The 15371-nt window shown below is 34.4% G+C and overlaps 1 protein-coding gene across 1 annotated transcript; it reads left to right on the forward strand.

Annotated features, from left to right (window-relative positions):
- Positions 1–6046: 6046 nt before the first annotated feature.
- Positions 6047–7718, forward strand: LOC122079051 (stearoyl-[acyl-carrier-protein] 9-desaturase 6, chloroplastic-like). Its single transcript, XM_042645277.1, has 2 exons — positions 6047–6713; positions 6809–7718. Exons 1-2 carry the CDS (start codon positions 6120–6122, stop codon positions 7373–7375), a joined length of 1161 nt encoding a protein of 386 aa, XP_042501211.1. The 5' UTR covers positions 6047–6119; the 3' UTR covers positions 7376–7718.
- Positions 7719–15371: the final 7653 nt, after the last annotated feature.

A 15371-nucleotide genomic window follows, 5' to 3' on the forward strand; every position in this document is an offset into this window, starting at 1 on the left:
AAAGTACCATAAGTATTTTACATTCGGCCTTTTCTAGTTAATAAAATTTTCTTGTGGATAAAAAAAAAACCTGGTGTTTCTTGAATTTTCAAGAGAAATAGTGAATATTAATAAATAAGTAATGAGAAGATATCCTCAATGATAATCCGAGAATAATAAAATAAATAAGTTACACATTGATTTAGAAATGGTAAAAGGTTGGGCACAATTTTTTTTTTGTTAATCAAGGTGTTCAGGTTAGCTTACGTGCACCTCGACTAATCCTCGGGAAGACTAGTGCAGTGATACATTGTCACGGTCTCCACTTAAATTGCAGATACACAGATGGAAAATCGAACCTGAGGTCGTGCGCCTATCTACACAATCTCCAATTTGCCCTAACCATCTGAGCAACCTAGGTTGGGCACAACTAGCGCCTTCTTGTTGTGTCTATCTTGCTCCTCCTTTAAAATGATCCCTGCTCCTCTAGTATGATGCCCCATCCTGTACCCCCAGTGGGTGACAACTGCTAACTTATTGCACTTGAACGGTGTCCTTACCCCTCTCCATATAGAAAATATAGAAAAGTGTCATAGTACTAGTAAAATGGAAAAAGTCTCTCGTCTCTCTTCTCTCTTCTCCTTATCTCATGTCGAACCCAAGGGTGTCAAATCATAACCTAAATTGAAACCAATTATAGACCGAATAATTGGAACTGAACTGAACCGAATAGAATACATTTATAATTCAAAACTTGGGAATAGAACTGAGGCGGACTTGATTACTTTTTGGCTCCACCATAGGAACTAAGGGTGTTAATCGGTTCGGTTTTGGTTTAAATGGTGCGGATCAGTTCAGTTCATATTTATTTGACTAAAACCATAATCGCACCATTTACTAAATGGTTCCACTTTCTGAAACCATGACCGTTTAGTAAACGCTTTCGGTTTCCATGGTTTCTAAACGGTGTTGGTTTCACGATTTTAAATGGTTTTGGTTTCGGTTTATTCCATACGGTTTGTAAAACAGTTCACAATCAGTTTGATATAATTTGCAACCATCTCTAAACTGAAGATCATAAACTTATCAAAAAATAATTGGCAACCACAAATAAGAGATTCTATATTAACGATGGTATGTCTTAATTTGATAATCTAGTGCTATTTTTTTGCATGGTCATTCTCAAACATTTAGAACTAATATCATACAACATCCAAATCCAGCCTTCTACAGCATAAAATATTAAAATGACAGGTGGTTTAACCAAAATACTCCATTTATGATAACATAATAACATAGTAACATATATGGATTACAAGTTCATGATCTAAAGCCTAAACTTGCACTGAATTGCAATAAATCATACCAAAGCAGGATGGGCACTTAATTTAATTGTTAATAGTTATACGGATTACTGCCCCTTCTTTATTTAATTGTTATACGGATTAATCGGATCGGTTTAAACCGTTTAAAAGGTTTTAAACAGTTCGGTTTAAAAGGTTTCAATTCGATTTGAAACCAACGGTTTCCGTGGTTAAAATCGACCCGACCCGTTTAGCTAATCGGTCTGAAACTTGAAACCATAACCGTACCATTTACTAAACGGTTTTGCGGTTTCAGTGTAAACGGATCGGTTCGATTTTGGTAAACGGTTTCAGTTACAAATTCACATCCTTAATAGGAACCAACAGTTATTACCGAATTTGGTATTATGGCATATATTATAATATATTAATATTGTATAATGTATATTAATACATTTAATACTGAAATATTATAATATATATTACTAATATTAGTTTTAGATTTTAAAATACTAAATCACTCCAATACTCTCTGGAACCGAATCGAAGACCTAATTCCAGATTAATTTACACCCTTAGTCAAACCGCCGAAGCAGACCCTAATTGGAGTATCCCTACAACTTGAGCTCACAGAACCCACTAATTTGTAATATATATATCATTTTTATTCACAATTAGACTTTAAGTGGACTTCCAAATTTCCATTTTTACCCTTTTGAATCAACCAAGGAAAAAGTCCAATCTGGGTACTAGTTAAAAAACTCTTCTTAAACAGAGTGTGTATCCCTACTAATCCGCCAAGACAATTGGATTAGTTTATAATCCATTTCATTAGCTTCCTTATTCTCCCTATTCATCAGTACCGGTAGTATTTGAGACTAAACAAATGATGTTCCATAGTTTGAGGAAATATCTCCCAAGTCCAGCATAGAGGGTATCGCCTAACTCTTCAAAACCCATTCCCAATGCCCTTAGTAGTCCCTACTCTTTATTCGAAGCCGCGTGCCCGCTTGTCTTGTAAGCATATTGTAATCCCAAAATCTATGGTTGACCTAAACAAATTTTTGTGGCTAGTATACCCAGATCTTTATCTATCTTTCTTCTTCTTCTTGTGAATTTTTTTTTTTATATTTTTTTTTATATAAGTCTTTTCATTGGTTGAGCTGTTAGCTCCAAAAAAAACTGACAGCATACCTATTATGATAAAAAATATTCATTAATGGTTACGCGCCAAATCGACTTAGTAGAACAGAGTTGATCCTGCTCGCCAAGCCTCGGCACATAAAGGTTGATTGGTCTTGATGTGGCCGAACTACAAAATACTGATCGGGGATCTCCAACCGGGTTGGACGTGACACTGCTAACTCATAACCATGACCGAGTGACTACCTAGTTCCCAAGTGACTGTCAAGCAAATCCCGAGCCACATCTACAAATAGGTGTTTTCGTGCACGAACAGGTGAGCCGCGTCTTAACCACAGTTGAAGACCCAACTAAGGCAATGACTGTGCTACACCTGCACGACGGGACTATGCCCATGTCCATAGGCCAAGGAGTGACCAATCGGCAGCACTCGGCTAGGATAGGTCGGTAATCGAGCAACTGATCCAGAGTCACTCGGCACTTGACACTCGCGGGATCCCACTAACATAACACGTTCATTACAATGATATACAAACCCAATCCAACATGTAATCTCTAAGAAAGGATCAAGTCTATCCTGATCAAGTCCATCATAATCAGGAAAGAGTACCTATAAAGACTCTAATCTCTCCCTGAAAGAAGGGAGATCCCATGAATGATGGGGGATATGAAGAACTCTTATAAGTGGGGTGCCTTCTCTATTCACTCTTCTAATATAACTCTTGCCATATTCGAACTCCTACCAGCACTAGGAGACTTGCCAAATTGGGATTCTTTATTGTCGCTATTAATTAACTATAAATGCACATGTAACTAACCCTTTTAAAGGGATTGAAACTTCCATTCTTACTAGAATTATTATTTGCAAAAGATATCTTATTTAAGCATAGGAGAGTCCCCCACTGGATCAACTCGATACTCACTCTCTTGTGTTCGTTCCTTTATACAAGATGTGAAAACAGCTTAGGATGATTTCTTACGGCAATAATACCTACCCTCCTCCCTAAAAAATATTAGTGCAACCTTCTCAGCTTCTCTATTTTCTGCTATATTTTTTTATTTTTTGTAAGCATTGTTTGCTATATAACTACTACTAAAAATCATAATGGGGAATTCTGAGATGGGTATGTCAAACTCTTGTGAAAACATTACTACCTACTTGGGATGTAGACTCCTAGTCTACAAAACTTTGAAACACCTTTTTCGTTGTAAAAAATGATTGGTCTATGATTGGCATAGCCTGTACTTTAGCAGGTAGAGAGCTAAGACTAGTAACTCAAGTTTGTCTTTGATGATAATCTTGTGGTCGTGTTGTTTAGTCTATTTGTCTTTCATACTTCTTGCATGTTTCCTCTCAACTTAGAAAATACGTCAATATAAAAAAATTGGCAATGTTGACATATCAACTGCACTCAATAGAATTGCTTGACTGTTAAGTATGAATTGCTTGACTTTTATCAAAAAAAATATATGTATATATATATATTTTGCTTGACGGTGGAAATGAAGTTCAATGTTTCTTTTATGATAGTGATTTTCATATATTTCTCATGCTACCGCAAGGTCTATAAATTAGGTTAGATTATTATAATAATTATTATTTTGGTATTGATGGGTAAATCGGCTATTGGTTCCTTCAAATGAATGTCAAGGACATTTTCCCAAGAGTAATTGTCCCAAAATCCATAGATTTGATGATAATCTTGTTGATATGTTGTTTATTCTATTTGTTTTTCATACTTATTTGATGTTTCCCCAATTTGAGGGTACACCAACATAAGGAAATTGGCCATGTGAACATATTAAGTCCACTCAATATGAACTGCTTGACTATTACCCAAAAAAAAAAAAAAAAAAAATTGAATTACTTGACTTCTACCTAATATATATATGAATTGCTTGACGGTAGAAATCATGTTCAAATGTTTCTTTTATGGTAGTGATGCACACATTTCTCAAGCTACCGCTAGGTCTATAAAGTATACACTATGTTAGATTATTATTATTATTATTATTATTATTATTATCTTTTGTATTGATGGGTAAATTAGTTATTCTTTCCCTCAAATGAATATTAAGGACATTTTCCCAAAAGTAATTGGTCCCAAAATTCATACATTTCGCAAGCTGTCACATTTTTTTTTTCTTCAAAGGACGACACTCAAGAGGGACTATTTTAAGGTTTTAATGACTGGATTGTTGTGTTTTCAAATTCGAGGGTTAATTTTAGGGCTTTGGTGATAGATTTTGAACAATTTCAACCTGATTCAAACGGGCAATGATCAACTCAATATTTGATTCTGAGTTTAAAATCCTTGATTGAGTCGGTTGCTGCACTTCAAATCCTAAATCCATGATGGGGAATAGTTTGCGCACTCCAATAATCAATTGGTTCATTTTGATTCCATCGATATATGTGAGAATGGATGAATTCAACACCAAACCAATAAAGGAAGATTCGATTTTGATTTTGATTTTCTATCATCAGTTTGATATTGGGTTCAATTTGGGTTGGATTCATTTTCCAAGCAAATAATTACATAATTATGGAAAAACAGTTTTTTTTTTTTTTCAATGATTTTCAGTTTAGTCTTTCATGTTTGATTTAGGCACCGTTTGATAACATTCAATTTCTGTCGTTTTTGTGTTTTCTTGTTCCCAAAAACGAAGAAACAACCTAAAAAACGTTTGATAAAGTTGTTCCGTTTCACCTATTTCTAGAAACATAAATCAAAATTTATGCCTATTTACAATTCTAGAAATGACTTTGACGAAATAAGTTTCGTTGTTTTTAGAAACGAATTCAAGAGAGCAAAAATGTTGTTATGCCCGATAAATCTCTCGACTATTTAAACCTAAAAAGAGGCGATTGAATCGTCTCTTTTTTTTGGGCATACGATGATATATTGGATTTTTTAATGCCATTATGTTTGTAAAAAATGTTTTGAAAAATAGATTTATTAAACACAAAAAAAAATCTATTTTTATTTTCAAAAATATAAAAAGTTGTTTCTGCTATTTCTAGATACAAAAACAATGAAAACGTTATCAAACGATGACTTAGTTTCGATTAGTTTTGATGTAGTACGATTTGGGATTGAACCCAGTCCAACAAGCTTTGGTTTGACAATTCAATCTCATTTGGTGGGGTCCGATTTCACTGGTTACCTTATTGTCGCATCCGATTCCAATCGCTACTTGTGTCACCCTCGAATATATAACAGCCAGGGATCCATTATTAGTGCCCCAATGACGGATCGAGTCTTCTATAACGCGACAGGGCGTGTAGCGCGAGCTTTACATGACATCCTCCATCATCGTACACTCCGTCTCTATCGTCTCTATCATCGTACACTCCGTCTGGTTTGAGTTTTTATGTCTTCCTTAATGAGGGGTCCCCACTTCAATAAAAGCACGATTACAATGAAAATCAGGTCTTCGGTCAGTAGATTCTTCGTTGAAGACAATGTAACTGTAGGTCCCACCTCAATAATGATAACTGATAGTGACAATGTAGGTGATATGATTTAAATGTAAGGTAATAATAAAATATTCTAAGGCTTTACTAATATATATGGAGAATCGTCCCATGCATTTCTCCCCATCTCCAGCCTCTCCGGACTTAGTTGGCATTGCCTCTCTTTTGCTTAAAGAGTCGTATTTCCTATCCTTTACTCCACACACACATTCAATATGCAAGGTTCACATGTCCTCTCCTCCCACCCAATGCACCTTTCCTCCGGGAGAAAATGCCGGAAACTCACAACCGGAAACTCTAAATTACGGCGGCAATTAGTCTCAGCTGTGGCGGCACCACCTGCACCTCGGCAAACCACCGCCATTGTGCCACCAGAGAAGGTGGAGCTGTTCAAGTCACTTAACGGATGGGCGGGAGAAAATATCTTGCCACTGCTAAAACCTGTGGAGAAAAGTTGGCAGCCGCACGATTTCTTGCCGGACTCATCCTTACCGTCGGAGGAATTTGTGGAGCAAGTTCTGACCTTACGTGACCGAACGGCAGAATTGCCAGACGATTACTTAGTTGTATTGGTGGGTGACTTGATCACAGAAGAGGCTGTGCCCACCTACATGTCGCTTCTCAACAGAATGGAAGGAGTTAAAGATGAGACCGGAACCAGCCCGGATCCTTGGTCTATTTGGATACGACATTGGACGGCCGAAGAGAACCGGCACGGCGACCTGCTCAACAAGTACTTGTACTTGTCTGGACGCGTCAATATGCCTATGATCGAGCGTACTATACAGAACCTTATTGGCTCCGGCATGGTGAGTTTTTGTTTTAATGTTTATTGACAACCCTAGTCCATTAGATGTGCTGAGATTTTGACCTAACTGTTTGTCTACTTTGTGTAATGCCACAGACTCTAGCAACACAAATCACTCCATACAGCGGACTCGTGTACACATCATTTCAAGAACGAGCAACATTCATAACACATGGCAAAACAGCTAATTTGGCAAACCGTAGTGGGGATCCTGTGTTAGCACGTATATGTGGCACAATTGCAGCGGACGAGAAGCGGCATGAAAATGCCTATCAGAAGATGGTGGAGAAATTGTTAGAAGTGGACCCCACAGAAACCATGATAACGATTGCTGACGTATTGGGTCATAACATCACCATGCCCGCCAGCTTGATGTATGATGGTGAGAACTCAAATCTCTTCAACCATTTCTCCATTGTCACACAAAAGCTAGGTGTCTACACCATCGCAGACTATGCTGATATCTTGGAGTTCCTAGTTGGGCGATGGAAGCTAGAGAAGATAGGGGGCCTTGACGGAAAAGCCCAAGAAGCTCAGGATTTCGTTTGTGGGTTGCCACGCAAGATTAGGAGGCTACAAGAACGGGCCGAAGAACGAGCCCAGAAGTTGAAGCCTCAAACCATGCGTTTAAGCTGGATCTTCAACCGGGAGATCACCGTGTAGCTCCAAATATGTAAAAAATAAAAAATAAAGTGTTGTATTTGCTATGTATTCTTGGAATAGATTTTGGATTTAAATCGCATTCTAAATCCATAATATGTTCTTAAATCCAATAATCTATTTCAAAAAATGCATACCAAACACAACAGATATAAGATATTATAAGCCATAATAATATAGTATTGCTCTATAGTTATTTTTTTTTCCCCTGTAAAATAAGTTATGAACTCTATAGCTGTAATTAATGTGGCTGGTTGATATCTAAATGATTCATTAGCGAAATTGAGGATAATCTGAATTCTTCCTTAGAGAAAGTGAATTTTTAAGTGGAATATTTTTATTGGTATGAAACTTTTCTGAATTATTTTCCATCGAAATTGAATTCTGTTTCATCATCAGTAACAAACTCTACGGCCCCACCTCTCCAAAATAATAATAATAATAATAATAATAATAACAACATACGCCATAGGGAACAAGAACAAATGACATGTCTTCATCCACGAAGTAAATATAAAGTTTTATTAAATTTTACTAAAAATATTGTAGTCAAACTTCCACAAAATGATATGGTATTATTTTGCTCTCACGTTAGACTCTTTATTATTTTTTCTCTTATTCTCCCAATGTGGACCCCTTGTAAATCCTCACCTAAGTAAATAATGTTGTTTCGCATGGTCCTTGTGCCTGACATAGAAGAGGCAAAATGACTACGCTGCCTCTTATGGATGGCGAAAATCCTATCCTTATTAAAGCTCCCACGAACTCCCATCGACCCACGCAGATGCAAGGGCTAGGTTGCCTTAGATCCGGCTTATCTCCATGGATTCCATGGGATAGGCAACCATTCCATGGTTGGAGGATCCGGACACATGTCTTTAGGTCACCCTAGCTGGGGGATGATTCCTTGTTCCTTGGGCTCCAAGGAGAGAAAACCAATCGGGTTGCTTTTCAGGAAACTCTCTCCCATATTGCTTTTATAAATAGTATTTTATCTTTCTTATTCTCTATTTTATTTCTCGCACCTCCCATGTATTGCATTGCATGTATCTACAAACATATATAGTACCAAAAAGTAAATGATCACAAGGATTTAATTGGTGGCAGACTCAAAAAGTAATCTCTTGACAAGAAAGCAAATGTCATTGACTTTTGATATAAGATTCAAACCATCCACTGCTGTAGTTAGTAAATTTGAAATGGCAATAATACATGAACGGATATTTATTGAAATTAAATAATTAATTATATGGAAATTTAAAAAATTCTGTACAGTAAAATGTGCATAGCAATGATAGATATGTGTTTAATACGGTTGTTCAGTAAAAATTTGGAAGCAAAAATATATGTTTATTTTGGTATTAAGAGTAAACTAAAATTAAATGTTTATAACTAAATTCTAATATCTCATGTTTTGATTAACACCTAAATTCAATCTAGCTTTTCAATTAGGGATCATTTCTTTTTTTTTTTTTTTATATTTAATATTAATTAAGTTTAACCGTGTCTATAATCGCAAATGTTGATAGGTGATCCATTTTCCACTTTCTATCATAGCAAACAACAACAATAATAATAATAATAATAATAATAATAATAATAATAATAATAATAATAATAATAATAATAATAATAATAATAATAATAATAATATGTGGATAAACATTTAACAAATTAAAATATTATCATTGATATTATCTTATCAAACAAGAAAACCCATATCAATCCTTACTAATGTGGATCCAAATTCTAAAACCAAAATCAGATCACGTACATGTCCATTTAGATATTCAATCCTAATAACCAATGGCAGATTCATAATTACGGTAAGATTTTAAATTGGGTGAAAAAATTGTAATTAAGTAGGCTTAATAGGCTAATGGATAGGAACAAGAGGGTGGACACATAAGGTGTTGATTAATAGATTTAGGACAAATTTGGAATGAAGTTAAATAAATGGTATAAGGTAATAAAGGAAATAAGGAGGTGTCATATAAAAAAATAGGTTGAAATTAATAAAATAAGAGAGGGAGAAGCGTGTCATCCACTTTTTTTTTTTTTCAAAATCAAGAAACTTGCGGACTGTTAAAAGTGTCTTTTTGATTTTTGGGATTGAATTTTTTTTCTCCTCAAACTAAATGTATCAATAAATATAAAACATATTATACACATTTTATAATATGGATACCTATAGAAAGCAGTTATAATATGGATTTTTATGGATGGATACGTCAAATTGTGACTTATTTATTGAAACGTTCAGACATGAAAAAAATACGCGTATTATATGAATTTACTATGGTTGTGATTATTTATTATCATTTTCATCTCTTCATTTCTTTCTTTTTCGAAAACCTCCATTAGAGCTATGTGAGAAAAATGACCCATCCTCTAAAAATACTTTGATGGATCCATTAAAAGATGACTGTAGAGTTGCCACCTCCTAGTAGAAAAAATATAGCTCTATGATAGTAATTCCTTCATAAAAGGTAGGTACGTACTTTGTCATAAGAGTGTCAATTTGTTCAGTTCTGATTATTAGTTTCGTTTTAGTTCGGTTTATATTTTGACAAGGTTAAATCAAAAGTACATGGATAAGAATCAGTCAAAATCAGAATCATTTTGCATTCAGGTTGGTTTCACTGTTTCTTACTCGATTTTTGTTATCCTGTTTACAAATGGTTTACATTTAGTTTGTAGCGCCAACTCATCTTCGGTTTCACCTTTGCATCCTTTAATTCTATTTATTCTACTTCATATATGGATATATAATTAGTGTAACTTGTGAGGTGACATCACATTCGATAAAAAAAAAGCAGGTATTTTGAATAATAATTCTTACACCTATCAAGGTATTTTGAATAACTTGGCGATGTGATCATTTTATATATAGTGTTTAGCATTTTGCTTTGTAGCTATTTGTTTTTTTTTCCTTAATAATAAGGGAAAATTACGCTCCACTTCCCTGTAGTTTGCTGAAATTACACGTGGATCCAAGGGTTTGAACGAATTACGGCCCCTCTCCTATAGTTTTAAAAATTCTTACAATTAGGTCCAATCCGTTAGTCACCGTGAAATTGAGACTGTTAGTTAATGATGTCACCTTATATGATGCATCTTAATGCCAAAAATACCCTTATATTAAGATGAACTAATACACCCTTCCCTTAAAACAAACAAAAGAAGGTTATATTTCCTTCTTCTTCAGCCTAGCACTTCTTTTTCAACTTAGTTCTTCTACAACCTCATGCTTTTGCAACCTCAGATTAGTTCTTCTGCAACCTCTAATCTTGTAAGTCGTTCCTATTTCAAAAGCCTCATGCAAATCCATGGCCATCAATTTGATCATCCCTTATTTTGATGGTCATATCTCCCCAGACCCCTCCACAAAAATCCCATCTTATTTATCAAGGAAGAGAACCAACAGAGAACACACATGGAGAATTAATTTCTGGGTTAGAAACAATCCTCTAATCATTAAAATATATCTATAGGCTCAGAAGTTTGATCTAATTAATGGGCTGTCATAAAAACAGAGGTGAAATTGATGCAACCAAACTCACACCTCTCACTTTCAATTCTGTCCTTACCTCTCTTCTTCTGAAATTATCATGTTATACTTCTATTTAACCAAACCCCTAAGTCACATTTTCTAGAATCGAAAGTTTCCTTGGTTCATATCTAAACCCTAGAAAGCACAAAGGATTTCTTGGTTCGAGAATTGAAAGTGTGAGGTGTGGTTCCAGATTGAGAATTTCCAAAATCTCTCAAGCTTGAGTGGCATCTGGTAAGCCTGACGTTTGAAGATTTTCTTCTCTCCAAAGTGTGAAATTGATGCAACTGAACTCCTATAATTGATGAGTATATTTTATTTTCCAAAATCAAGAAGTGTTTCCTTCGTTATCCTCAATTTTGATTGAGGGAGGAGGTAAAAGTGGAACCCACCACCACCCACAGCAACAAACACCGACTAAAAAATCCTAGGTGGAAGATGAAATCGGACCACCATCAGCGAATTGGGTAATTGGAATGAAGAAAATCCATATCATCCTCACTCTCTTCCTTGGGCTCTTCTTTCTTCTCTTCAACGGGAGCAATTATGGCGGCACCACCACCTGCAAGTGATTTCTTCCACTAACATCTTAGCTCTTCCCCCTTCCTGATTTAGGGTTTCACGAAAGGGATTTCGGTGTTTGGGTATAAGGGTATAATGGTCTTTTAATATTAATTTGTTTTTTCATTAAAGTGTAATATTGTCTTTTCAGGTTTAAAACTAACAGCATACTAACACCGTCATAGCCAGGGGAGGGGGTGTAATTCGTTCAAACCCTTGGATCCACGTGTAATTTCGACAAACTACGTGGGAGGGGGGTAGGGGGGCGTAATTTTCCCTAATAATAAATGATTGTTATCATGTGTTTGATGCTTACATTAGAATCCTAGTTTCCATATCCTTATGTTTATTATGTGAAAGGAAATTAAATTGTTACATGAGTGTTGGTGTGGCTACAGATTAGGTTAAAGGAAAGGAAACAAAGAAAGAGGATCGATAGTTTTTAAATTGTTATCGGTTCATATCCAATGTAGTTGGTGATATGACCTTCTTCAACGGAGGCCCAATGATGCCCTAGTAAAGGAGGAGTGATTGATTCTGATATAAGGATCTAAAAGAACTAGGAGCAATCCTAACATATGAGAAGTAGTGAAGAATGATATGCATAGTCTAAATCTTGTTCCAAGTATGAACTCAGATAGAGCCAATTGGGGGGCAATGATCCATGTCACTGACCCTATCTAGCTGAGATTTTCTTGGCTTACTAGGGTTAGGCTTCTTTCCTTTTACTTCTCTCTCTCTCTCTCTCTCTCTCTCTCTCTCTCTCTCTTGCATGGATCTATATCATCTACCCCATTAAATTAGGATAGGGTTGAGTTAGTCGTTATTGTAGTTATTTCCGATGCACTCGATTTTCATAAATGGTTTCTATTTGGTTAGCATCAGCGATTTATTAGTTTTGAATCAAGTCGAAAGGGAAAGAGAACCTATGAAATCAAATTCACACCATTTCTTTGTGGTCTGATGTGCGATCATAAATAGTCATATTTGATTTCAACTCCATTTTGATACCCTTAATTATTATAGTTTGTGTAACGGTCACCCTTACTCTGTCATATACATGAATATGAAGGTGTTAGATACTCCTCTTGAATATGTACAACCGATTTGAGATTGACACAAAGGAACAAAATTTACTTTAGCAAAAGTGCTCCATTATTTGTAAGATGGAAAAAGTATCTATGAGCTACCAGCATGGTCTATGCAGAAAATCATGCTCCCTTACTCCGTTAGTTTACTAAACCCTCTCCCTTGGAATATATATCATTTTTATTCAGTATACACAATTAGGCTGCATTTGGTAGTTTTTCTTTCAGATTTAAAAAAGTTGGCAAGCGGGCATATTAACTCCACTCAATATGAATTACTTTTTACCCAATATATATATGAATTGCTCGACAATTTACACACGAAAAAGTGGGGTTGCTTGACGGTGGAAATTAAGTTCAAATATTTCTTTTGTGATAGAGATCCATGCATTTCTCAAGTTTCATCAACTTCTGTAAACTACATTACTTTATTTTTATATTGGTGAGTAAATCACCTATTACTTCCCTCAAATGAAAATTGAGGAAATTTTTCCAAGACTAATTGATTCCAAGTTCATAATTGAAAAATCAAAACCCAAAGAGGGTAGCTCATTTGGAAAGGACCAAGACCTCATAATTAAGAGGTCATGAGTTCAATTTAATTCTCCTTGGGTCCTTACCCAATTGATTTCTTTTTTTTTTTTTTTCTTTTTTTTTTTTGAAAAATCAAGTTTTGACTTAGGTGAGTTCCTCCCCCCCCCCGCGGGTTGAGTAAAAAAATATGAAACCTGATTAGTAGTCATGATGAAATATCTCTATAACAATTTAAGCTCAAAAAAAAAAAAACTCTAAAAATCAACTAAAATTAAGCAAAGAAAGAGTAGAGATTTCAGCTATATTAGATACATTCAAAGTGAAGTATTAGATACGTTCAAAGTGAAGATGATGCCATGTTAATAAGTAATGAGAATTGTAAAGAAATATGACAAACTTTTTTTATAATTTACTATATGAAATAACAGAAGTAATAGTGATTTAGAAGGTTGTATAGTCACTAAGAAACCACAGGTCATAGATATATACAAAAAATTATGATGTGTGAAATACGGGAAGCCTTAAAGAACATGAAAATAAGTAAATCAATAGGTTCAAATGATATTTCAATAGATGTGTGGAAGAGCTTAGGACCTGTGCAATAATGTGAATAAACTATTTAACAAGAGAGAAAAAAAATGCTACCTGATCATATATCCTACACTTAGACATAAAGGGTGGCAAAAAGATTAGCCTTCCCCTAGTTGGATGCTTGTGTTTCTCCTCTGGTTGGTCTTCGCACTAGTACAATAGTCACACGACCAAGCAGCAATCCCCAGCCCTTAATAAGATTGCCACACAAGAAAATATTAGATGAATGAAACAGAGGCATTGTGGTTATGAATTATAATAATATATGTAATATATAAAGCCGTAATGATTATAGAGAAATAAAACTTATGAACCAAACTATGGAATTATGGGTTTGAGACAAAAAACTAATATTTTGAATAATAAATTTTATCTTATGTGAAGAATATTAATCACATAAACTATTATTTTCTTAAGAGACTAATAGAAATAAAAAAAAAATATATATATATATATATAAAATAAAAATCTATGTATAATCTTTATTGACTTAGAAAACCCTATAATAGACTCTTTAATTAGATAATTAATATGAAAAATATTAGAGAAGAAAAACATTTTGAATGAATTTGTGAACTAATATTTCGAATAATAAATTTTTATCTTATGTGGGGAATATCAACCATAAACTATTATTTGCTTAAAAGACTAATAGAAATTATATATATATATATATATATATGTATGTATGATCTTTATTGACTTTGAAAAGCCTATAATAGACTTTTTAATTAGATAGTTAATCTGACAAATATTAGAGAAGAAAAATGTTTTGAATGAATTTGTGAACTAATATTTTGAATGATAAATTTTATCTTATGTGAGGAATAGCAGCCATAAACTATTATTTGCTTAAAAGAGTAATAGAAATTTAAAATATATATAATAAAAATCTATGTATAATCTTTATTGACTTAGAAAAACTTATAATAGACTCTTTAATTAGATAGTTAATCTAACCAATATTAAAGAAGAAAAATGTTTTGAATGAATGTGTGATCAATGTTAAAAATATGTATAAAAGTGCAACGATAGTATAAAAACTTTGAGATCACGTCAAGGATTTGCTTTGAGCTCATTGTTTATGCTATATGTAATTAACAAATGACCTAAGACAGTTTCAAAATCTCTATCTCTCTCTCTCTCTCTCAACTGATAAGATCTCAAATCTCTCTCTCTCTCTCAACTGATAAGATCTCAAATCTCTCTCTCTCTCTCAATTGATAGGATATCAAATCCTGCGCCTCATTGTTTTGACCATTAAATTCAAGATCTTCATATCTTTTTTTATGGGAGTAAAAGAGCCTTATTGTTATTTCATGCGCTATAGAGATCTACAATTCCGCATCACCTAATGACATCCTCCCTCATTGTACACTCCGTCAGGTTAAGTTTTTATGCTTTTTTTAGTATGGGTCTCCACTTCAATTAAGGCACGATTAGAATGAAAATCAGGTCTTCTATCTTCTTTATTTTTTTCGCAGGTCTTCGGTCAGTCGATTCTTCGTTGGTCAGCAGGTCTTCGGTCAGTAAATTTAAATGACATTCAAAATGTCATTTTTGAATGTCCGTAAGGTGATAATAATAAATTCTAGGGCTTTTCTAATATCTATAAATAGAGAATCCTCCCATGCATTTCTCCCCATCTCCAGCCTCTACAGACTAAGTTTGG

The sequence above is a fragment of the Macadamia integrifolia genome, chromosome 5 (genome assembly GCF_013358625.1).
Source record: "Macadamia integrifolia cultivar HAES 741 chromosome 5, SCU_Mint_v3, whole genome shotgun sequence".
NCBI lineage: Eukaryota > Viridiplantae > Streptophyta > Magnoliopsida > Proteales > Proteaceae > Macadamia > Macadamia integrifolia.